This window comes from Channa argus, chromosome 14, assembly GCF_033026475.1.
Source record: "Channa argus isolate prfri chromosome 14, Channa argus male v1.0, whole genome shotgun sequence".
Classification (NCBI taxonomy): domain Eukaryota; kingdom Metazoa; phylum Chordata; class Actinopteri; order Anabantiformes; family Channidae; genus Channa; species Channa argus.
Genome location: NC_090210.1, coordinates 8,994,915 through 9,019,357, shown reverse-complemented (window position 1 = coordinate 9,019,357; position 24,443 = coordinate 8,994,915). Strand labels below are relative to the sequence as shown.

Here is a 24,443-nt window from a genome sequence, read left to right as displayed (position 1 = left end):
TCACTGATCAATATTCCAACCCAGTAAGACAGAAATTCATCCAATCAGTTGTAAAGTTAACCATTACAGGAGGATGTGGTTCAAGCTACACAGGTCTGTTTGATAGAATGTAATCAAGAATCACTGACTGCATGTTTTTATATTTTAAAACTGTAAATACTTCAGAAATACAGTCATTTACTTGAGTAGAAAGAAAAGTAGTTCTGACGTGACCCATATTTAAGTGTCAGGCCCTCTGCTTTGTCTAGGCCCTGCACTATGAACCTGAAAACTATAGACGTTTTTCTTCATTTTGGGCAGTAAAAGTCTTCAATGAAAAAATAAGTTCATTGTTTACATCTTCTGCCCAGTTGCATCTCCAAATGTCTAATGACTTCAAAAGTAATTAAAATGAGTTGTTTTAATGGCCCACTCAACAACAAATCACCAGCTGCAATAAACAGGGACATGGAAACAACTATGGTATCATAATTTTTTTTTTAGGTAAATTAAATTCGTTTAGGTTTTCCAACCTACTCAGTCTGTTGAAGCATTGAAGAAACAATGGATCCAAGTCTTTGTGCCCTCCATTCACGGTCACATCACCCAAAACAAGGCCAGTTTGCAGGTAACCATAGCAACAGCAGTGACGCTTCAGTACGTTTACGGTTGCAAAATAATTTTTGCTATAGATTACAACAGAATTTTACTACACTGGTGAGTTTTATTGTTTTTATTTTTTGTATGTTTTTTGTATTCATATTTTAACTTTATATAGTTTTTGTTAGTTACGTTAGCCACGTGGGTGTTTCTGTCTTCGGTGGTCGTCAGTAATCCGGAGATAGAGGCGTCTTCTCACAGCAGACAGGAACATGCAGGAGCTCAAGTGAGGATTTACAGCAGGAAAAATAACGTGGATTGTTCTGCCCACTGCTGATTTTATTTTACCCTACCATCAGCAGATCTTATCAGCATCATGAATAAAACCACCGGAAAACACTTGTTGTGCCTTCTCCTGCTGCTCGTTCCGGTATCATGGGCAGAGGACACGAAGAGAGACGTAAGGAAAACCGACAGTGTCGCAGGTCAGGATTCATCCACCTCTGGTTGCCATATGTTCATTCAACCAGATTCCATTTTATTTGTGCTGTGTTTATTTCAAAACTAACATCGTGAACAAATGTGGTGAAATGTATAAAATAGGGGATGAGAATATGAACTGATAGGAGTTCTCCTTCTTCTTTAAAGGCACTACTTTATATAAAATGATGTGTATTTGATTAGAGAAGAGATATTTTGCCCATGTTATGTTATTATAGTAGGAATTGCTCTTGTTGATTCTGTTTCTGGTACTATAGCTCTAACTAGTGAAAGAAAAGAATGTTTGATTCAGATTTGCTGGAGTGTGCAGGCCACATGTACACAGTCGCTTAAATCCAAGATCACATCCTTCATTTGTGAATTGTAGATTGTCACAAAATAATAAAAAACATATTGAGGCATGATTTAAATATACTTTTAATCAGAACAAATCTAGATTTTGTCATTGTCTTTATAAGTTGCATATTAAAATACCTGCTTGTCAATGTGATTGGAAATTCTGTGCTGGGAAAATAATTTGTTTCTTTCTCATGTTTGTGTTGACCTCCAGCATGGCAGCTTTACATATGAACAAATGAAGTTGATATGGCAAAAGTGTTTGCCTGCAGTTGAGATGTTAAAATATTTTATATGAATGCAATTTAGACCAGCTTTTTCTATAATTTAACCGCGCAAACATCTGACTGAAGATTAGCTCCAAGGTTTTGAGTTGGATGAGAAGGGAAGGTGCAGCAGTCATCAATCATAGATGGATCAGAAGGAAAAGAGGTTGTTGCCAAAATGGAGGGGTTTTGATTCACGGCCATTGTTAAGTAGCCTGTAGCATCCAGGTTATAAAAGAAACATTATGAGAAGGATGAGGATGTAGAAGGTGCCAGTGTCTGAGATGAGCAGTTTGATTCAGTAATGAATAACAGAACCTCCAGAGCAGCAGTGTGGAGGTGTGGCTCACATTTCCACATATCTGTAAAAACATCAAACAGCCAGAAATCCTGGACACCAGTCAAGCTCCATATGTTTTTTGGAACGTGCCAAAACACTTCAAACAAGCAATATAGTGAGATCTGACAGGGTGAATCAACTTAGTGTTTAAAAACTCTACACCTCTACTAATGGTTTTCTACTGTTCTCGCTGCTATTCTCACTGTGTCCATGTACAAAACCAACCCAGTGATCAGCAGATATAAGTTCAAGCTGGGCAGCCACAGCAGATATGCCCAGTATGCCCAATCAATACCACTAAGGAAAATACATAGACGACTCAATCTGTCAACATACGACCACAACTGGGCAAACTCTTCTTAACAGTGGTGGACTCAAGCTGTCTGAGGGGCAGGGGAAAGAAATATCAGTTTGATGTTTGTTCATTAAGTAGAGCTGTTAACTGAAAATGTAAGCATTTTAACAAAATGTAGAATAGATTTTCCTGAAGCTTTTTACTCCGAGCAGATAATTGGGGAGGGTTGCGTCAGGAAGGGCATCCGGCGTAAAAACTGTGCCAAATCAACATGCGGACAATAATCCACTGTGGCGACCCTGAACTCACGGGATAAGCCGAAAGGACAAAAAAAAAAAAAAAAAAGATATTCCGATTTAAGTAAACAAAGGATCTGTGATTCACTCTGACAGTGGAAGATCATTGATCTTCCTGCCAATACAGTGAGAAATGTGGGAGACAGAGAGGTTGACAGAGAGACCCTATAGAAAACAATAAACACTGGTTTCCTGGAAGCCAAGAAACCCCAGATTCTCCAGCTTGTCTTTCTCAGAGGAGGCCTCACAAGGGTCAACTCTCCTGATGATGGAGTAATTGGTCTCACATGGAATCTCACCCAAACTCTGAAGTCAGTGTGGGTGCAGTTTCTTGGCTTGTTATCAGGAAAATGTGCATCTACTGTAGCCACAAATTCCAAGTAGCAAAGCCATGATTGTGTAAACAGGTGTCAGCATGCCAAGTTCACTGCCTTCACCCATTAGCTGCCAATGCAATAAAAGTTTACATCTCTCTAGTTGGGTCAGGCCACCAGCTCCCCACTCACAGAGTGGATCCAGATGGAGGTCCAACTTTCTTCATTTTTTCTTCAGCTTATCTGTCCATTTGGGGTCTAGTCTTAAAGGTTCTTAAATCAAGGACTATGACCTGGATGAGACTGTACAGACAAGTTGTTGCTTATCCTTTTGTGCATGAGAATATAAGTCTCAAAAGTATGTGATGTTTGCTCAGGGAAGCCAAATTAAATGAAATAACAAAGCAGGTTAAATGCAATCGAACATGTCAAACAGTGACTCATCTGTTATTTCTATCCCTAGATTGGAGCCAAGTGAAGACCAGACAACTGTTTGCAAGACGAAAGGAAAGTCACATTCCTGTAAGGTTTCTTTGTTCTTTTATTTAAAAAAAGTCTCCCATGGTGCAGGATAATGGCCAACAGCAGTAAAATGTAGATTTACAGATCTGTCAACAAACCAAAATGTAATTAATCCGTTAATCCGTCAGATTTTCTAAAGATTGTACATTTTAGGTTTTTCACTGATGAGAGGAATGAGCTGACCAGCACTAACACATTGTAGAGCTGATAGCACCTGGATAAAACTAGTATGATGATTATGAGGAGTGATCCTTTTCACGTTCTGCCTATAAAAGCAGCTTTAAGTTTAGTTCTTTTGGTTTAAACTATGCTTTTCTGCACAACATGAATCATGAGGGTTCATAGGGATTTGTTGTGAAGTATTTAGATTCTCCATGTTGGTGTGGTTTCAGAAAGACAAGTCAGATCTGACAACGCCTGCACGTCGCTGCGGCCGCCTGATGGAGAATTGCTCCACTCACATGCTGTGCTGCGACCCCTGCGCCTCCTGCCGCTGTCGACTCTTCAACACCATCTGCCACTGCTGGAGGATGAACCCCCTGTGCTTAAAGAGGACATAGAATGAGCACACACATAAACGCACGCACGCACGCACACACACGCACACAAACACTTGCACAAACACGCCTCAGCAGCTTGTTAATTTAAAGCTCAGAATAAATTAGAAACACCTGTGACAAAACTGAGGATAACAGTGAAGGATCTTTCCATCGTCTGTGGAAAAATAATGTGAATGTAAGAATGAAGATGTGACTTTTTTTTTTTCTGCGGCATAGATATGAAAAAAAATCATATTAATCAGAAATATTTGCAAAATATCCACGATCCAACACAGAATATGTAGCTGTACAAAGGAAGGGCAACATGTATGAGTTTTAATGTATGTAGACAATCATGTGTTGTGTCGTGCATCAAGTATTTTCTGCACTGTTGCTGCTTTTATCTTTATTGTTTAACTTGTGGGAACCCCAATAATTTTTTACACTGGAACTTACTACAACCCAAATGTGGAATCAAGTGTATTTCAATAATCTGATTTAAGTCACTAAGACATATGTTTCAGATTTTGGGAGAAGAAGATTTTTTGGAGTTCCCAGTAAGGAATTAGTAATTATTCACATGTGGATGAATTACTTAAGTTAGTTTATATTTTTGCTATTGAATAAATATATTGTATGCGTTACTTCTATGTGTCACGAGGACAAAATAACAAGAATAAATTTAATTATTGTGAAAATGTTGTGCTGGCAGTTATCGAGTGGATAAACAGGGGCAAACTGTTCTTTGTATTTGCTTCTGGGATAATTCTGTGAAAAACAGAAAGATGATGACAGTTAAGCCCATGAGTGTGTATCCAAAATAAACAATCACATAATGTTTTTGTGAATTCCAAAATAAATCAAATTTTTACAGTCTGTGGGGCACATACTGTATTAGCTTGTCTGGGACACAGGAAGCAGAGATGATGTCTAAGGTGAGAGAGAGATGATGACTAAAATTGCCGTACATATTAACATGTCACAGCCGTGAACAGGAAAGAACAAAACCTTACTTAAAGCGATGAGTTTTAAGACCTGAAAAACCGTGTTGTGTCAAGTTGTGTAAGACTATCCGCTTGAATCAAAAACCAGTTCAACATGTGGGGAGAAAGACACAGGAGGAGGTCAATTCAATTCAATTCAACTTTATTTATATAGCGCCAATTCACCACAAAGTCATCTCGAGGCAGTTTACAGAATAAAGTCACAATAAAGATGTATAGAGAAAACCCAACAAATCTATAAGCTCTAACAAAGAGGAAGACTTAAAAGTCGAGAGGGTGTCTACTTCCCAAATCTGAACTGGGAGCTGGTTGATGGCTAAAGGCTCTGCCTCCCATCCTACTTTTGGAAATTCTGGGAACCACAAGTAGGCCTGCATTCTGAGATCGACGTGGTCTACTGGGATGATATGGTGCTATGAGGTCTTTTAGATATGATGGAGCTTTATATGTAAGAAGTAGGGTTTTAAATTATATTGCTAATTCCAGTCAGCACCTCTTGCTGCAGCATTTTGTATTAATTGCTGGCTCTTTGACAAACATATAATTTACTTTATAAACAACCTGATCTGTCTTCTGATTTGACATAAATTTTTTCTCCCACATGCTTAAAAATATACAGTATGAGTTTAAATAACGACGTAATTATTTATATTAATTAACGTGTTCCATACTGGAAGAGTGGTGAGGCTGGTATTTTTATATCCAGTGTTTGTTTTAAAGGTTAGAGTCATTCTTTTGCAGCATGTTCTTTGATTTAAACAGTAACATTTCTTTATCTCAGTTTACCAAGATGTGAGCAACTATTCCCAGACTGAATGTACACAGGAGACACTTTAAGGGCAGCTATGGAATTTATTGGTGTCAAAGAGGAAGAGGAAATAAAAAGGAGAAGTCATAGAAAAAAGACTAGGAGAAATACACGTGAACATCCTTCAAACTGCAGCCAGGCTTGTGGACAACTCATTCAGAATCATGGCGGAGCTCAGCTTCAACGTGGATCATGGTTACTTAGAAGGTCTGGTTCGAGGGATGAAGGCTGGGATTTTGACTCAAACCGACTATCACAATCTGGCCCAGTGTGACACGCTCGAGGGTGAGAATATGTGTGTGTGTGTGTGTGTGTCTGTATTCGCATCTTAAAAGTATTTACAGTGGAGTTGACAGGGATCACCTGATCCAATCAGTTTCATCACCTGGATGATCTCCTTTTTTAAAGAGGATCATCAGAACTGTCTTTGCAGGAATCAGGCATTGTTTTCTGAGAGACGACAAATGAGTAAAAATAAAGGACATGTTCTGTTAAAGATGTTTAAGGTATGTTGATGCTCTTAGGTTGGTATGTCCACATTGACAATTGACTCTTAGAAAGAGACAATTCACTGATATGCAGACTTGTCTAGATTTAGATATGTGGCATATTTAACCTGTATATCTGTGCATGTGTTACTAGTTAGTCATCATCAGCTGTAAAAATCAGAAATAGACACACTTGCAGTATAGACTGCAATCTAACAGGAAGTTTCCAGTGGAAACAATTTAGATTTAAGAGTAGAAATTTTGGAGCAGAGGAAAAAGAAGAGTCATATCTTTAGGCAGTGTCCTTCTTCTCCTCAGACATAAAGCTGCACCTGCAGAGTACAGACTACGGTAAGCTGCTGTCCTCGTCTGAAAATGACCTGACTGTGTGTCTGCTGGACAGCAAGCTGAGGGAGAACCTGGTGACTGAATTCAGCTGCCTGCGCTCGAACGCCCTGCCTCCACTCTCCACCTTCCTTGACTACATAACGTATGCTATGACATGAATTAGACAAAGGTCACAGGATGAACAAACATTACTAATTATATCATGATATGGCTCTTACTTCTCTCCAACAGAAAACTTGATTCATAACAGCTCTCCTCTAGCTTTTAACACAGCAAGACCTCTGTTATAATGCAGCCACTACATTCAGAGAAAACTCTCCTGTGAGCTTCTGATCTTTAAAAATAAAGATGCTTAAAGGGAAATACGTCATCAACAAGAGGGGGGGAACAGACAATGCCACACAAATAAATACAGCTCCATTCTCTGTGTTGCCATAGTTACAGCTACATGATCGACAATGTGGTGATGCTGATCAATGGGGCACTGAAGCAGAGAGACGTGGGAGAGCTCCTCCCCCGATGTCACCCACTGGGAGCTTTTGAACAAATGGCAGCCGTGGGCATCGTCCGTACCCCAACTGAACTCTACACAGCCATCCTGGTGGACACACCTCTAGGTGGATCCTTGAAACAATTGTTCTAGTTTTTTTTTTTTTTTTTTTTGAATAAAAAAATTTAGTATGTTAGAAGATACATTTTGTAAAACTATTAGAGTCACGAAATCATTAACACAGTGAAGTTAACCTGAACGACTTTAAAAACTAAGGCTTGTTGGATGGTAGTCTGTTGAGTTAAACCATGATATCCATCACAACCTCTTCTTTAACATTTCTCTTTGTTTTCTTTGCCTGGTCCATCTATTACCTGGAATTGTGGACTCATTAAAAAAGTACTAAAGGAGCAGCTGCATTGGGGGGGCTATCAGGGTTAATTTTTAGAGGGCAATTGTTAAAAAATATGTGCTGATGTTCCTTGCCCCTATAAGTGATTCCACTCTTGCTCTTTGTGGTTATTCAGTTGAAATGAATTGAAGTTTAAAAGCTAGTGTGGTCAGAGTTTTCCATCTATTTTAGGGGCAGCGTTTCCACTACTAAATAAAAAAGTGAAATGTCATAGGAACTAATGATCAATCTGAAGTCCACTGTCCGTTTATTGTGTAGGTCAATTTTTCCAGGATGCTGTATCTGAATCCAACCTGAATGAAATGGAAGCTGAGATCCTGAGAAACAAACTCTACAAGGTGACTATAGCACTACATAAGACAGGATGACAGTCACACATCCTAATATGATGTCTGTGTGGGAGTACAGAGATGGGGACTCAGGTCACACTAAAGCCGCACACAGACTTGAGACTTTACTTGAGACTCTGTGTGGACGTGTGTGTGTATAATCTCAGTTTTTAAAGCGCAAATAATAATCTAATGATATAATGTGCATAGCATTGAGTACTTTTTGTTTTACATACTGTGTATTAATACTTTTGTGACATAGGCTAATGATTTAAAAAAATGTTCTATGTATCCAACAATTTTTTTTCAAATACAGTTATTTATTTTAAAACAACCAATCATTGTTGATTCTGTATGTTATTAAATAAATCACTCATGATAATGTTATACAGTTGTGATGACAGCAAATTAGTTTAACAGTTGGAGTGGTTGTCTGTTTTTCACAATGTTGTTTTTTTTTTTACAGGCCTATTTAGAGTCCTTCCACTCTTTCTGCAAGAACATTGGCGGTGCCACAAAGGATACAATGTGTCCTATCCTGGAGGTACTGCTACTGGAGGCTGGATTTCTCTTCATTGTGTTGTAGCTTGTGCTGTGAATGTTCTGTCTGTATGTGTACCTCCTGCAGTTCGAGGCTGACAGACGGGCCTTCATCATCACTGTGAACTCCTTTGGGACAGATCTCAGCAGTACAGACAAGGGTGCACTGTATCCGTCTTGTGGCAAACTTCATCCTGAAGGGCTGCAGCTGCTGGCCAAGGCCGAGGATCATGAGCAGGTCAAAGCTGTTGCCAGCTGTTACCCAGTGAGTCTAATCCCATCACAGAGGATTCCTAAATGAGAGCTACTGTGTTGTTGTAAAATTAAATCACATTGACCTCAATCCTAATGTTTCTGCAGGACTATAAAATCATTTTTGATGATCCTGAGCCAGGAACAGATTTTAAGACTCTGGAGGACAGATTCTTTGAACAAGAGGTATTATATCTTTAATGTCTGTGAGTGAGACTAAATGAAGCAAGATGATCTCCATTGGACGTTTGTTGAAATGTTCACATAGTAGAAATATTTGGACCATGCAACACATTTAACACCCCAGCTTTAGTTAGAATTCACATTTGTTTCAGTTATTTTCACGAACAATTAAAGATTTGCTAAGTGAAAAAAAGTGCCATTTCTGCAAAGCTGTAAAACAGCAAACAGACCAATGTGTTAATTGAATTTCCATATCTCTGAACAGCTTTATTTGATCTCTTCCCAGGTGAAGCTGAACACACTTTCTTTCCTGCAACAGTTCCACTTTGGAGTATTTTACTCCTATATCAAACTGAAGGAGCAGGAGAGTCGCAACATCGTCTGGATCGCTGAGTGTATCACCCAGAGGCAGAAGTCCAAGATAAACAACTACATACCTATCTTTAATGGAACAAATTAATTGAGAAATAAAAGGCACTATGAATGTATTTAACATGCACAGTGTACAATAATGTAATAAATGCATGTCTTCAAATTGTATAAAATTATTTGGCTTACATAACTGTTAACTTCGAGGATTAACAGAAAATATAAAAAAGAATAGCCATGAGGATTAGGAAAGTATTTTTTATAGTTAGCACATTGACATTCAAATAACTAAACGGGACAAAAGTGTACATAACAGAAGATATATAATAGGGTACAAAATTTAATAAGAATGCATATAATTAATGTATCACAACCAGTGGTTAATAGTGTAAATGTATAGGTTTTAGTAACTAGAGGCCATAAATCACGGATCTTCATATGTCATCCTTCACATTTTCAAAAAAAACAAAAAACAAAAAAAAACATAAATACTGAAAAATGACAAATCTATTTTTTGACTTGATCTGACACAGCAGGAGACAAATCAAACATCTTGGCTTGATAATGGTCCAACTTACAGCACTGGACAGGAACCTCCAGGGGAATGTAATTCTGCTGGCAGAGGTGAACAAAAGCAGAAGCTAATCTGCAGGGGGCTCTGGAGGAGCTCAGCTCACAAACCGACAAGAATTGACCAGGGTCCACCTGATGACAAGGACACACAGTTGTAAACATCACGCAGGATCATGTGTGGGCGGGAAAACCAGCCAGATTGTTTTACTTACATACATCTGTTTTAATGATCATATGTTTTCAATGTTATATTTATTTTTTGAGTTACTACAGTCTTATCATTATAAACAATGTGTTATTAATGTGTTATTAATCAGATTCTGAAACGTAACTCTTATAACATAAATTTTGTTTCGCGTAAAACTACAATATTTGCTTCCATTAACAATTAAGAACAACCAGGAATGTGATAAAAGTCAAAATGACTTAATGTCCCTTGCTCTAAGATAACTCTAGGTGAGACACCACTTGTGCAAGTCAGCTGTGTTTTTCTACTCACCACCCTGAAACAGGAACTCAGTGGAGAATCAGGAGAGGAGAAGAGATATGCACAGCTCACAGGGCTTGTACTAGTTTCCAAAAAGTGCTGTGCAGTATCTGGAGATCTGTCACACTCTGGTTTCATCTGGAAACATAGACAAGTGGTCAAACTGCATTAGCAACAAGAAAATTTCTTTTTTCTCAAACCTGAATCTGCAGACAATTCATAGACTGACAAGAATGTACGCTTGGTTTCTCAATTGTCTTACTTGCCAACTGTAAAGAAAACTGTCCAAGCTCTTAGCTTGAGAGCCATCAGGCAAAGGAAAGTCATTCCCTGCTTCATTGTCATTAGTCCCCAACAAACCAACAGATGTGCCTGTGTAGGAAAAACGTATATGAGCATATACCAGTACAGATATATCATTATGACAAGTGTTAAATTAGACCAGTTCCAACTATGGTTTCCCTACCATGTAACCATCCATCAATAGTGAAGCTGCACACCTCATGTGATAGGTCACATGACACTGATACTCCATTCTGATTGAAAACTTGGACAAACTGGGATCCTCTTCTGACAGTCACACCGTTGTCACGGTAAAATGTGTGGGCTACAGTGTTGTTGCAGTTGACTTTCACCTGTGAGACAAAGGTTTTGTCACTTTTTCAGAAATAAAATTCCAACAAACTACTCATTTTATTTCACGTTGTTGCTGTTAATTAATTATTATTTAATCAACCGTAAAACATACCTGTCCATCATGCTGAATGCTGATGGTACTGTTGTTTATATCTATCAGGAGGAAGTTGTGGGACTCTGAACTGAGCAGCAGCATGAAGGAGGGATCACTCCTGGTGTCTTGGGCAAGAAGCAGTGGGCAGCGGCCTGGGAGCTCATACAGGTGACCATCAAATGTCACTATAAATTGATCTGCCACCAACAAAGCTTGGTCTTTTGGAGGAAGACAAATACAAGGTCAGACTAAGAAAGAAGAACGTTTCACTGAAATTTTACTGCCTTTGCAAATTAACTAACATCTTACTAATACTTTACTCTGCAGGTCTGCCATTTCCCAAGAACATCCTCATAATTCTATAACAATCCCAGGAAGATCTTTGTCATTTGACAATAATGAGTTGTTATTCTGCAGTTGATCATTCAGGGAAATCCCTCTGGAAGTCAGTAAATGCTTAGAAACAGTAGAACAAACCAGAGATTTTCATAAGTCACTTTTTGCATGTCTCATGTTGTTATGAGTGTTCTCTTATTTGTTCTCATCAAAATTGCTTAGGTAATTGCATCTAAGGAATTCAAAGCACATACTGCATTATCAACATTCGTTCATCAGCATATCAGCACTGATTGGTTGATTTAAAGTTAATTACTGTATTTAATGAAGTACACAGACAAGTACCAGATGACATTTCCGTGTCAAGTCTCAAATTGTTTGAGGACAAGTCTCAAGTCTCTGTGTGTGCAATTTAAGTCCAACTAAAACCAAGTCACAGACGTAGTCCCCATCTCTGCAACTAATAGAGCTCTAACTTGGATTGCAGAAATAACAGAACTTTGTCTCTGTTTTTCCATTAACTAGTTCCGAATTAATTAAAGCTGCTTTCTGTGTATATATCAAGAAAGTGTGAGTTTGTTTTACATAGAAATGGGCTGTCCATGAGTTTCCTCTTGAGCCGGTAAAATTCAGCTGTGGGTCTGATGGAGGCAACAGTCTGCAGGGGCCTCAGCAGCCATTCCTCCAAAAGGACCTGAAGCAGCCCAGCCTCGGCCACCTTTGACCAGGGAAGTGGTGGAAGAGGTACTGACACAGTCACTGAACAACCACTGGAGAAACCAATAACACTCCATTTCAGAGATCCTACTGGAATCATTTCATTTATTTTGTTCTGCTCTAGTGAGTCTTTTGGTTATTTAAAGTCAAATGCAGAAAATTGAAGATTCATTGTTATTCGTTATACTTATAGCTCATTAAGGCATGATTCAGTAACTTCTGGGTTAATATTCCTTCATGTCGATCTCGGACATTTTTAGTACCTGGGGGAGAATTTGTAGACAGAAGCCAGTCGTTTCCTGACTCCAGACAGAGCCATGGCCAGCCTGATCTCCACCCACTGGTAGGTTTGCTGTCCAGCCTAATGGCAAGAAAGTACTGGCATCAAATACCCATTAATGAAAGCATTTACTTGCACATTAGTTTCCTGGTTTTAAGTCTAATCCTGGATTTTATCGTAATTGGAATATGATGAAACAACTAGACACCAACATTTCTTCATAAAAGATTGAAACATTATCCAGTCATTCCACGACTTTTTTACATCGTTAAATGTCGGATTTCACAACAACTTTTCTAATAACAAATTCTGATGCATATTGTGATGTTTTAGATTGCAGGGTTTTACATAATTCACGGGAGACTGGTTAAACTATTGTTGTGATCATTTGGTGGAACTGATAAGTGGATGTTCGCCTTTGACTGTTTCAAACCCAAACTCAAACTTGAGGGTTAGGTTGTAATTACATTTTACAATAAAGTTATTATATTTTGTGTTTCATAACCATCAAACATGGCAGAAACCTGAAACTGATGACAAATGCCACATTATTGTGGTTTCTCAGATCCAGGTCATGTGCACATGCAAGTTTTTATACAAACATATTTTAAATACATGAAATGTTACCTGATCATAACTGGGTTATTACTGTGTAAGTAAACACACCCCGTAAAACAGGATCTTACAAAAATATTCATAAAATGCTTTGTTAGAGACAAAACTATTGACTCATTTTAATATTAATCAAACTACTAAACACCACCAGTGTGCAGCTTTCTAACCAAGTCCAGTGCAGTGCTGAGTGTGGTAACACCGGCCTGAACCAGCGGCCTCAGGTGAGGATTCCCCAGCAGAGCAGGCAGGACTTCCAGCAGCCTGTCAGTCCATAATGAAACACTCTGCTTCCACAGAACATCCAGCCTCTGGCCCTTTACATCCTGATAAACACCTGCCAGAGTTGTCAGGGGCCCTGGAGACATTTAATAAAACACCATGGTTTGCCTTTTTACACTTCAGGCAACAAGAGATAATGAAAATGAGAACAAAATCCATGATTCACATTTATAAAGTTACAGGAAACAACACAATAATAGAGGTGTCAGAACAGTCTGGCAATATTAACATTTTGTGAATGTATAACAAAAAATTTGATAATGATGCTTGAATGATGCTGTAAAGGAAGAAAGGATTAGTTTAGAATTCAGATATTTCTGGATTTCTACTGATATCTACTAAGGAAAGGTCAAAAGACTGTACTGACCTGACTCAGAAAGTCAGAAACTACTTTTACTGTGTATTCACATTTAAAGTTTCCATTAATAGTTTGTAGCTTTGGAACTTATTGGTCTGTCTATCCATTAAAATATTTATGGCAGCTATTCATCCCAATAGTACAAACTGTGATCCTCCATCAAGCTGATGTTGCCAGTTAACAGCAACTCTCCGCACTCACTCTTCAGTTCCTGTTGTCCCATTAGCGAGGCATGCTGCAGCAGACTCAGAAAGCGAGGCAGGCTGTCAGTCATGGTGCGATGAAGGAGGCTGTTCTTCCACAGAGACAACAAACCTTTGTCCCTCTGCCCCAGAAGAGCCTCAATACGCTGGGAAATGTGAAGAGGCACAGCAGTCAGCCCCTGGAGCAACTCACTATCTGTGGACTGAAGAGAAAATGGAGAACTGAAGCAGCCATCATGTTAAAAACATCAAAGCCAGAGCCCTAGATTGCTATCTAAATTCTAGCCAATATGAGCATTTGTTTACATTAGGTGTCATGTTTTGTGTGTTGTTAGTTACCTGTTGTCTGAATTCAGTGAGGAGATGCTGTAATGTCTTGATTCTCTCCAACAACTTATTCCGCAGATGAGAGCTTAAATAGTGAACTTTTGTCTGTGAAATCCATAACAAACTGCATTTGAAAGAGGAAGATTGTACTGATACTAAAACATAACTGCTTTTTTATATAGGTCATACCTCCACTGCAGTCAGACTCTTCAAGCAGCCTGTTGCTGACAGCACAAGCCTCTGTTTGGCTGCTCCCACAGACAAACTGCCCACAGTTTCAGATTTGTTGCTGCTGTCTCTCTGCTGCATGTTCAGCATCAAACTTTCATTTGTTCCCACACATGCTGATACAATGAGATCGTCACGAAGGTGTGGACCTGCACATAAAGAGATTCAATTCTTTATTATCATTATTTTATTATTTTTGGTATTTTTGAGAATATAATAGAATTTTATCTTTATTTACCGTTTATATATGTATAACCTGCTGTGGTCTGAACACACTGTCCCTCTACCGTCCCACTCAACCAGATTTTCTCTCTGTGGTCCAGTCTGACCTGCATGTTGAGGCCAGACCCCCGGGTCCAAGACAGGGCACTGCCCCCTACCTCCACACTCCAGTTACCCATCCTAGACTGCCAAATGTAAATGACATGGTCTCACAGAGGTTGATGGGCAAAGAGCAGTAACTTTTATGAGTGTTATCCTCACTGTGAGGATGCCAAGACAGCCAAAAAAACAGTTCAGCACACCACTTATATAACCACAATTTGCCATTTATAAACTTAATTTTTAACAAGGTTTTGACAGTGTTTATTAGTGCTTATTATAAGAGCGTAAAACACGCTGGTGGGTGGATTTTTTTTTATCTTTGGAGAGAGCCGTGCTAGCTGTTATTCTCCATTTCAAATCTTTATTCTAAGCTAAGAGGCTGTAGTTTAATATTTATTGACAACATGACAATAGTATTAACCTCCTATTTACTGTTTGACAAGAAAACAAAGAAGCGCATTTCCCAAAATGTCCCGTAGTCCTTAAAACAGTCACGGTCACATGTATACAAATTTTAACGTTAACCACTGACGAAGTGAGGATCAACTAAAATGCCTTTACTTTCAAAAATGTCTTTACTTACTAGATTTGAAGGTTTGTCCTCCAAAAGAAACAAATACCAAACCAAACTGAGTAGCAGCATCAACGGCAATTTAATGCCACATGACTACAATGCCCTGGCAGCACTGAATTGAAAAATAATGTATCCAATAAAATGGAAGTGAAATGTTTCAAGTTTTACTAACAATAAGGGGTTTGTTCTGGTTGTTTACCTCAGAGAACAGAGATATGTTGGTGCCCTGAGCTGTAGAGGAGTTAATGAGGCCGAGTGTGAGGCTGCACTCGTAAGGCCGTCCTGTCACAGACAAACGAGACTGTGTGTAAAACAGCTCCTCTCCTGAGTTTACTCTGTGTGATCCTGACAATGACAGAGTCTGAAACACACACAAAGGTTTAAATCACCACAGAAATCTGAGAAGTGGATAACAAGTTACTAAAGAAACAAGATAATGTATATACAGTATGTGTAACATATATATGGTGTAAATTGATTTATGCATAAAACAAAAACATTTTTGAAGCCTAGCAGATACAAAAAATGAATAATCAAATATGATAAATATAAAAAACTTGGGGACTTTCACTTCATTTGGAAATAAACAGTTACTAATTTCTACATAGCAACATAGCAGCTTGATCTACACCTTGTGTTCTCACATGTGAAAGCAACTTAAACTAGTAACCACTACATGAAGAAGAAAGCAGTCAGGAATAGGAGATGGACTGATGTCTGGACTTACGGGCCGTGGAGGGCAGAGGCCGAGCAGCAATGTGTGCTCCAAATGATCCCGGAGGTTGGTTTGGACTTTGACAAGCAGTGTGTGTGAAGGACAGGGTGCAGGAGACACTTTGTCCAGCTCAAAATTAACCTGAAGTCTATGCACTCCTTGTAAACCCTTCTAGAAACAGCAAACAGAAACACAAACCGAAGTCTCAGTACTGACCATCAACTGTAATATAAAGAGGAGAGAAGACATTATATATTTTTTCCATTCACAAATTATCAGTACCTGGTATTTTATGCCTTGTTTGATACTCCTGTTGTCCCATGTTAGCTCTGCATTCTGTGAATATAAGTTACTCTCCTGATCCACTGACACACATCCTTTAACAAAAGATACTGCCATCTGCGCACACACACACACACACAATAAAAAGTTATCATACACAAGTACTGTAGATTATCATGTAGTCTAGAAGAAGAATCCACCAACCTGCTGTGTTGAGTAGACAGCACATGCCTGCCCCCTGCTGGAATTGTTCTTCCACTGTTTGTTTAGCGTGAGCGAGATGTTGACAGGGACTGCACTGTCCACTGTCAGACTGGTCTGAATGCACAATTAAATTAAGCTTTACTTTTGATAAATGTGCCCTATGTGAGGGATCCTATACATGTGAAGATCCTATGTACCTGGTAGCTGCTGTGTTGTGTCCTCTGTGAGCTGTGTGACAGTTTATGAAAGGTCAGATGGCTGAGTGTGGAGGAGAACGGCTGCTTCAGCTCCAGTTTGGTCTCATTCATCTCCTCTGAATGTCTCCATGAGCTGCGAGCTCGAAGCTTTTTGGAAAACCAGAGATGCATCAACCTTTATGAAACTTCAATTTGAAGCACCAAAACTATGTTTAAAACTACTTTACCATTTTATATAAAAATATTCATTACATTTTTATAGAATGGATTATGACAATCTTCATAATTAAAGAGGCACAAAAGGAGATAAAGATCAGAACCAGAGACAAAATAATGACCCCAGATGGTTTGAATTAACGTCATCTTTTTTAGGGTTAAGACAGTCTGTTAAATCTGACCTGCTCTAGTCGTCCATGCCTCGTCCAGCCCAATAACATGCTGTCTAATCGACCATGCAAGGAACGCTCCTGTGTCACCTCCAAATTGGTCCAGCGAGGAATACAGCTGATCTGAACTAAAGTTAAAAACAGAAAATAAATATAACACAATCTACGTAACTCCAATTATTTCTGTTCTATGTACATTTTGTTAGAGAAGATATCCCTCAGGTTGAGCCAAAATTTTCTAGAGGAAAAAAAGGGCTATAAATAGCAGACACAGGTTATATGGAACTGATTCATTGTTTTCACTACTCCACAGTTAGGATAAACTATTTTATCCCCTTGTGCTTTTAGTCTATTTTATTTATTTTTGCTGTGGACTGAAAACATTTGGGTTTGACATCAAGCGATGAATAGGAGACAAGAGATTGCAGCTTTTATTTCCAGGTATTTGTATCTGGATCTGATTTACAACTTAGAAGATAGCACCTTTTGTTTGAACCCATGTACCCACATACTCATGTGAGTAAAAGTATTACAACAGATCACCTTATAATAGATTAAAGTGAATAAGACTTTAGTATTTTTAGTTGCAAATCCTTTGCTTGCAATAACTGCATCAAGCCTTCAACCCACTGACATCACTAAACTTTTGCATTTTTTTTTCAATGCTTTTTTTAGGCTTTCATTGCAGCCTGTTCCAGTTGTTGATTGTAATAGGGGTTACTCCCTTCAGTCTCCTCTGAAATGTTGATCTATTATCTCATATTCAATTCTGATGTCAAACTGGCCTCACTGTTCCAATATTTTTGGAGGGGAGTGTAGCTCTGCAGATTTGGTCTGCAATGCTTTACCCTTCAGGGTCTTGTTCCCCATCTCCAGTGCTGCTGGAGCAGAGTAGAGACCAGACAAGCTGAACTCCTGGTTTCCCCACACAGCTCCATGTTGAACTTGATAGCTCCAGTTTCTGGCTTCATACACCGTCCTCACTGCTACCATCCTGGGGAGTGGCCTCAACTAGAGAAGAAACCCAAACACTTAATTATCTACTGTGTGTGTTCATCTGATTGAAAAAAAATAAGACTATAATAAATCAAGTAAATAACTTTTTCAGAACACAAGTTATTAGTTATCCTTTTTAGAATTGCCAGTGAGAGTTACTTTAACTACTGTGATTTCGTTTCTACTTCTGCGCTCTGAGACTCAAAACGTCAAACCTGCACAGACAAGGAAACAACATTCATGCATGACTTTTGCCTGTTCATGAATTTGGCACTGCAAAACTTATAAGTACCTGTGGGTAAGAGTGTTTGATCTCAAGAGCCTGCCTGTATCCACTCTCAATGGCCCCCAGTTCCCCCAGAGCCCACAGTCTCCTTCTGCCTGAAGTCACCTCCACCAAACCTGCTACACTGGACTCTGACTGGTTAAGCTAGAGAGTGAAGACAGATGCTGACATGTGTTGTGATGCATGCATAAACTGCAGCAGGAAGGAAAACATGACAACAGGATATCAAGAGATGATACAGGGAGACATCAGAATTGTGTTAACAGTTCACATTTTCTAATACACATCCAATACACATCTTGCAGAGCATGTAGCTTTATTGTTTTTCAAACAGGAATAGGAAGCCCACCTGAGAGCGGACATTTAGCTGAGAGGGTATGTAGACCAACATCTTAGGAATGTTCTGGACCACCTTCACCATCAGGTCCTTCCTAGAAGAACATCTGTCACTTATAACTAATCACATGGTTTAGTGTTTACTATTGTAGTTTAGATTTTCTGAATTCTTTTTAATGTTGCAAAATATAAGGCAGTGTGACTGACATGTACAGTATGTGTGTGTTTACAGTACCCATGAGTCAGACGGTGTCCCTGGATGATGAGAGCAAGTGAGTTGCTGAGTTCAGGGTTCACAGCTATGGAGCACCTCAGCTGTGAGTCAGTAAGTCTTCCCCAGGCCTCCACCTACATTTCCAAGCACAGAGCTACTTATTACAGGAAAGCACTGAGAAGTAGAGCATTAAATTCTGTCCCAACTTATGCTACACTGAACCTGAAGTGAGGCACAATGATTTTCAAGGACACATGAAATTGAGGAAATTGAGGCATGCTATCCCCACCTGTAGTGTGGCAGTAGTTTGTCCCTGTATCGTGTGTTTTAATGTGACTCTGGCATCCTTGGACCCCCTGTGCGCCCCCCAGCCTCCTATGTCACCCATCATTCGGACTCTCCAGTCATGATAGTGAATATCTACGAAGGCACTTAACAGAGGACCTGCAGAGGATCAGAGCACTGTTAAAGTGTTTTTAAATAGCTGAGTCAGGTTTAAAATCAACACATGGGGGGAAAATGTTTCCATTTTAACTAAATGACTTCATAATCAGTGATTATTAAACAATTAGAAAAGAACACTCAGAATTTGTCTTCTCTTTATTCAAAAGAACACCTGTAGTAACAAGTACGCCTCCTGTACCTCAGGAAACAATAGCAAAACCTGCTGTTGGACACACATGTGAAATCAAGAGGTTAATACAGTCTGACCTTTAAACTGAACTGTCAGTACAGTGTCCACACTGTGTTGTGCCCCTGTTTGATAGGCTGGTTGAGAGTAGGAGAGCTGCACAGCCAGACAGCCATCAGCCACACTGACATTCACACCAGAGTCAAGCAGCTTGTGTCCATCAACAGTGAGCAGAGCCCTGGACTGAAGCTGAGAAAACACCCCCTGGATGGAATATAGACCCTTGGAGAAAAAAGTCACAACAGAGATGTGGGCTTTGGTTACCCCTTTTACAAATACAATAGAACATGTTGTCAAGCAGAGATGGAGGGAAATATTATAAAACATCAATGAAGTTACCTCTATATTGTATGGTAGTCCTCTGTTCTGTAGCTGTGACAAGCTGTGCCACATGCTTCCTCTAATCTCTTTGGTCATAGAGTAACATTTTATCTTAAGTCTTATACCCGCTTGCTGACCTCCAAACTGGGACTGTAAGGTCAATGACTTGCCCTCAGCCGATCCAAGCTCTACCTGTGCACACAGTGAAGGAGACATAACCCGTATTTATAATTGAGCTGTTAACAGTAAATTAATAATCATTCTTCATAACTAATAACTAATTGGATGTATTTGGGTATCTAACCTGGATGCTGTTGTTTGAGGGGACTCCCAGTTTCTTCAGATAGTTCACAGTATGTCTGAAATTACTCTTCACTCTCATTGTTTCAGATGACTTTGTCACTGTCATTTCTTGAGTGAGCTGTAAAACATTCAGAAAAACATTCCAGTTGCTGTAAGACAAAAGTCAAAATCTAATGCCATGTATTTTTTACTAAAGAACCTGCTGCTGTTTAACATTTATTGTCAGGTTATAAACTATTATCCTGGCCTTGGTCTTCTGTGATGTGCATTTAACCAAACATTAGAATTTCTCTGATAATATTGCTCTTACCATTGGCTTTCCTGCATGGCTGCTGAAGATGTAAAAGTATGAGTCATTGTTCTGACTCTCAGAATTCAGTATTACTGCTGCATTTGCTGGGAGACCAAGCTTCTTGAACAGTTGCACAGAGTGGTTCACATTTAGGGACAGTTCATTTTTATCCTGCAACAATTATAGACAAAACTAGGGTTACATCCTTATGTTACATGTAATACAACAAAATGTTAAATCACTAAATTGCAATCTGTGGATTTACACACCTTAGTTTTCTTAAGAGCCACTGTTGCCTGTAACTCTTTATCATCTATCGCCAGGGAGACCTGAGATTTGGCTAAAACTGGGGAGACAACCAGTGACCCAGAGGCCTGCATCCTGTCAGGACTACCATACTCCTACAAGAGTGTTTACAAAAGGATATAGCAAAATTACCGATCTGATCTGTACAGAAAATTAAAGAATAATGTACAGTATGACCAACGGTATGTTTACTTCACCTGAATCACTGTACAGTTGTTGTGATACCCCAGTGACCCCTGCAGACCTGGATGTGACGTCACAGCTCCACTGGCTCGGACGACACAGTCATCCATCTGAACGAGGACCTCAGTGTCATGCCGTTGTTTCCCTGTCCTGCTGGTTGCTCTCACTATGCTGCGTTCAGGTAAACCTCTGAGTGCAGGGAGGTTGTGATTGAACTCACCCTCCAAACTCAGCTCTGGCCAGGGCTTTGCATTAAGCCTGAGGATACCTCTTTTGCCTTCCAGATAAGTGTCCGCCATGGCTGTCCACATACCCCCACGGTCTAGCCACACTGACCCATTCAAATGGGCCTGGAAGGGACAAGAGGACTGTTGTTATTGGTAGCAAAGAAATACATCGGCCACATGTTCTTGGCATCCCAAAAGTATTGGAGACTTCTTGGAAAGAAAATAGTTGAATAATGATCTTGTTTTCAACAGGTTGATGAAATACTCTTAAACAGGGATTTGAATACATTGAAGACTGCATTTGTAGATTGTGACATTTTTTTGTTAACATTGTAATAAACAAGAGCTTTCCTCATCAGCCAACTGACCTCAGCCTTTATTTAAGAGAGCCAAGCATCCACAATGGAATTAAAGATCAAATTGATCTGGCACAACAGGGTCATTAGATTTTGCTCAAACTTGTGGAGTTCACAGCATTAAACCAAAAAATGGGGAGGGGGGCACACCAATGCTCAGATATTCTGATATTTGTGTATGTTTTTAAAAGATTATGTTCACTCAAAGTAATAATCTAATATAATACAAAATAACTGAGAAACTAATGAAAAATAGAAGCCCACTTACCTGAGATCTCAATTTTGTCCCTACAGTATGTATATTGCACACTTTAGAGTAACATGAGACAATGTAGGAATATATGGTTTCACAGAATTGAACATAGATTTATTTTTTACTCAAACAGTGACAGGATGGTGGACTGCTTTGTGTAATGTTGCTTTGTGACTAAATTTGAAATACTTGGTAATATAAGTAATATAAGTACATCTGTAACCAGTGGGACCTTGTTATGATTTGAGATTTTAGGTTACATGGTTGGTAGATCCAGTTACTACTACAATAAAACTTTATTAATAATCCACCAGCCTCTACCTGTAACAATGGGCACTTGGAATCCAGAGCCCAGAGCCACTGTATTCTTCCTTTGGATTCTATCAGTCTGTTGGCTCTAATGTGACATGTCTCAGCTTTAAAGAACACACTCTCAGCCTGTGCAGGATCTGCAGGAGCAGTGGCCTCTATACTGATAAGCTGGGGGAGACCTCGACTCTTCAATGCAGGGAAGGAGTGAGTGAGGGTCCCAGAAAGATGCTGAGGCTTGCAGGACTGACTCAGCTCCAGGGAGAGGTCTTGGTTGTCTGCCCTGAGAGAGGATGTCAGCATCAGCTGACAGGGGGCGACTGACAGGAGGCCATGAAGAGTTGAGAACACTGGGAGGACAGTTCCCTATGCCACAAACACACATGCAAAACATTTATTAGTTGTCAGAGACAATTGTAGTTATATACATTATTCATTCACCTTGCACAAGGTGTCTAGCCTGCAGTATTGTTTCCCCATGAGGCTACTGATACAGTAAATGAGCCGTAGCTTGACCTGTTAACAGAAACTATGTCAAAAGACAGATGTGAAGTGTAGTAAATGCCTGTGTTTCTAACTGTGATGAAAAATGCATTGTCACAGTTCGAGGTAAAAGCATTATTTACATCTTAAACATATGAGTTTATGCAATTTTTCACAAGCAGTTTTACACAGAACTGATCTGTTTTCTTACCTGTAGAGCAGGACAGTAGTTGGTCGTATTAAGGGTGTAAGAAGACTTGTCCCTTTCTGTTTCCTCTGTCTTTCCCAATTTACTCCTGAAATAACAGCGTCCGACCTCCAACCCAGCTTCCACACTAGGCTGTTGTGTAGTTGACAGGCTTAGTGCTCCATGGGAGGGAAAGCCCAACAACTGTATGTCCTCTATAGTGTGCTGGACAGAGGCCTTCAGACTGAGACTGGGGTGATAAGTTAGGTACACAGTAACACTGCCTTTTTGTTTCTCCTCAGCCTGGAGAACAGTACTGAGATTGATGCAGGAGTCAGAACGTGAGACTGAGACGTTGACTGAGGTCTGTGAAGGCAGAAGAGTCTAAAGAAAAGAAAATGAACGAAGATGGATTAGAACTGAGGTTATTTTGCAATTCTTAAAAAAATGTCAAGAATGATCAAATTCTTATAAAATTAAAAGCAGACACAAATAGATGACCATAGGGTGTTTGGCACCAATAGATCATCTAACACCAGTTATACATGAATATACCGAAATTCTTATACACACCAGACCACTGGTGCTCATTAAAATAATGAACAAGGGAATAATTCAAGATATACAGTAAATGATTCAGATTTTTCCTGTTGGGATACATATAAGTGGGACAGCCTTTCTTTTCAACAATCATCTTCTTACTTTATTTTTTTATAGAGCTTTGCTGTTATCCAGGAAATTTGCATTGTAATGCAAAGATAAGAGTCATCTCCCAGGTGAAGATGTTTCTTTTACTTCCCTATCACTCGGAAACAAGTTTCTGGACACATTATCTTGTTTCCTCTCTAACCTTCAGTAAGACACATCACTGCTGGACAAAAACACTCCAGCTGGTGCTCCTGGACTCTTCTCTCCTGTGCTGATTTGCCAGAAGAAACAGTGCACACATGTCACCTTCCAGTTCAAACTGGACTTGATTAGCTGTGGATGACATGCGGACATTGAGCACCCCTGGTAAACCAGTCAAAGCCAAGTTTTGCTGAAGTATGACCCTAAAGGATGTGGACGGCTCCCATGCAACCGTCATGTTCATCTGAGCCGAGCTGGTGGAGAATCGAGCACTGCCAGAAAGGGAGGTGTTGTTGAGCTGGCCGGATACCTGAAATTCCAGTTTCTCTGGAAATATGGAGAAAAAAGAGGTCCAGTGGTGCTGGAGACTTGAGCTGACTTCAAACTTTTGATTCTTCAGCAGTACAGAAAAGAGGCACTGGAGGGAGTCTTTCTGGCTTTCTAAACCCAGAGAACCTTTGAGTCCATCTTCCTCTTCTTGTCCATGTATGGTTAAAAGAGATTTATGTGGCATCCCTCCCTCAATACTCCTAACATGCACCCACACCAGCCTCCCCATCCCTTGACATCGGACAGAAACCAACAAACTGGAGCTGATTGAGCCCAGTGCTACACTGATATCTGCCCAGGTGTGGCACCAGCTCTCTGAACTCATCTGACCTGTGACCTCAGCCTTGTGTATATCACTGCTGTTGCCATACTCAAATAGCCCACGCCAGTTAAACAGCCCAGGCCTCTCCAACTTCAATCCCACATTTAAATAAATTTTCCAAGGGCCACCCACGACTCTTATACCCAAGGCCCTTCTCTGAGGCCCTGGGTGGA

The 24,443-nt window shown here is 39.7% G+C and overlaps 3 protein-coding genes across 14 annotated transcripts in view; 2 read left to right on the top strand and 1 right to left on the bottom strand.

The window, feature by feature from the left end:
- The first annotated feature begins 790 nt into the window (after positions 1 to 790).
- Positions 791 to 4,864, top strand: asip2b (agouti signaling protein, nonagouti homolog (mouse) 2b). Its single transcript, XM_067475657.1, has 3 exons — positions 791 to 1,064; positions 3,391 to 3,449; positions 3,842 to 4,864. Exons 1-3 carry the CDS (start codon positions 956 to 958, stop codon positions 4,007 to 4,009), a joined length of 336 nt encoding a protein of 111 aa, XP_067331758.1. The 5' UTR covers positions 791 to 955; the 3' UTR covers positions 4,010 to 4,864.
- Positions 4,865 to 5,843: 979 nt separating this feature from the next.
- Positions 5,844 to 9,314, top strand: LOC137098166 (V-type proton ATPase subunit d 1-like). The gene is made up of 8 exons (XM_067474100.1): positions 5,844 to 6,085; positions 6,607 to 6,778; positions 7,075 to 7,253; positions 7,797 to 7,876; positions 8,334 to 8,411; positions 8,496 to 8,672; positions 8,768 to 8,845; positions 9,129 to 9,314. The coding sequence occupies exons 1-8, from the start codon at positions 5,965 to 5,967 to the stop codon at positions 9,300 to 9,302; spliced, it is 1,059 nt and encodes a 352-aa protein (XP_067330201.1). The 5' UTR covers positions 5,844 to 5,964; the 3' UTR covers positions 9,303 to 9,314.
- LOC137098164 (uncharacterized) overlaps positions 9,297 to 24,443 on the bottom strand; it is a 32,943-nt gene continuing 17,796 nt past the window's right edge. For 5 of the 12 annotated variants that reach the window (XM_067474094.1, XM_067474091.1, XM_067474095.1 and 2 more), the window contains 31 exons: positions 22,794 to 23,153; positions 22,112 to 22,465; positions 20,969 to 21,304; positions 20,735 to 20,866; positions 20,484 to 20,636; positions 20,175 to 20,291; positions 19,889 to 20,062; positions 19,570 to 19,771; positions 19,148 to 19,302; positions 18,880 to 18,992; positions 18,658 to 18,739; positions 18,315 to 18,452; positions 17,875 to 18,037; positions 17,039 to 17,154; positions 16,641 to 16,787; positions 16,444 to 16,557; positions 16,240 to 16,356; positions 15,970 to 16,128; positions 15,442 to 15,603; positions 14,583 to 14,751; positions 14,306 to 14,493; positions 14,129 to 14,221; positions 13,788 to 13,992; positions 13,117 to 13,304; positions 12,318 to 12,415; positions 11,923 to 12,107; positions 11,020 to 11,219; positions 10,738 to 10,906; positions 10,534 to 10,643; positions 10,284 to 10,409; positions 9,297 to 9,916 (listed from right to left, as the gene is read on the bottom strand). In XM_067474094.1, coding sequence (XP_067330195.1) covers positions 9,719 to 9,916; positions 10,284 to 10,409; positions 10,534 to 10,643; positions 10,738 to 10,906; positions 11,020 to 11,219; positions 11,923 to 12,107; positions 12,318 to 12,415; positions 13,117 to 13,304; positions 13,788 to 13,992; positions 14,129 to 14,221; positions 14,306 to 14,493; positions 14,583 to 14,751; positions 15,442 to 15,603; positions 15,970 to 16,128; positions 16,240 to 16,356; positions 16,444 to 16,557; positions 16,641 to 16,787; positions 17,039 to 17,154; positions 17,875 to 18,037; positions 18,315 to 18,452; positions 18,658 to 18,739; positions 18,880 to 18,992; positions 19,148 to 19,302; positions 19,570 to 19,771; positions 19,889 to 20,062; positions 20,175 to 20,291; positions 20,484 to 20,636; positions 20,735 to 20,866; positions 20,969 to 21,304; positions 22,112 to 22,465; positions 22,794 to 23,153 — 5,223 coding nt within the window. In that variant the 3' untranslated portion in view covers positions 9,297 to 9,718. Of the gene's footprint in view, positions 9,917 to 10,283; positions 10,410 to 10,533; positions 10,644 to 10,737; positions 10,907 to 11,019; positions 11,220 to 11,303; positions 11,458 to 11,922; positions 12,108 to 12,317; positions 12,416 to 13,116; positions 13,305 to 13,787; positions 13,993 to 14,128; positions 14,222 to 14,305; positions 14,494 to 14,582; positions 14,752 to 15,441; positions 15,604 to 15,969; positions 16,129 to 16,239; positions 16,357 to 16,443; positions 16,558 to 16,640; positions 16,788 to 17,038; positions 17,155 to 17,874; positions 18,038 to 18,314; positions 18,453 to 18,657; positions 18,740 to 18,879; positions 18,993 to 19,147; positions 19,303 to 19,569; positions 19,772 to 19,888; positions 20,063 to 20,174; positions 20,292 to 20,483; positions 20,637 to 20,734; positions 20,867 to 20,968; positions 21,305 to 22,111; positions 22,466 to 22,793; positions 23,154 to 24,443 lie in introns of those variants that run through there. The other 7 variants (XM_067474093.1, XM_067474092.1, XR_010910569.1 and 4 more) reach the window with 7 other exon arrangements.

Coding starts and splice junctions, on each gene's coding strand:
- asip2b (XM_067475657.1), top strand. CDS start 956: ATGAATAAAACCACCGGAAAACACTTGTTGTGCCTTCTCCTGCTGCTC. Junction 1,065..3,390: donor GAAAACCGACAGTGTCGCAG/GTCAGGATTCAT, acceptor TTCTATCCCTAG/ATTGGAGCCAAGTGAAGACC. Junction 3,450..3,841: donor GAAAGGAAAGTCACATTCCT/GTAAGGTTTCTT, acceptor GTGTGGTTTCAG/AAAGACAAGTCAGATCTGAC.
- LOC137098166 (XM_067474100.1), top strand. CDS start 5,965: ATGGCGGAGCTCAGCTTCAACGTGGATCATGGTTACTTAGAAGGTCTG. Junction 6,779..7,074: donor ACCTTCCTTGACTACATAAC/GTATGCTATGAC, acceptor GTGTTGCCATAG/TTACAGCTACATGATCGACA. Junction 8,412..8,495: donor CAATGTGTCCTATCCTGGAG/GTACTGCTACTG, acceptor TACCTCCTGCAG/TTCGAGGCTGACAGACGGGC.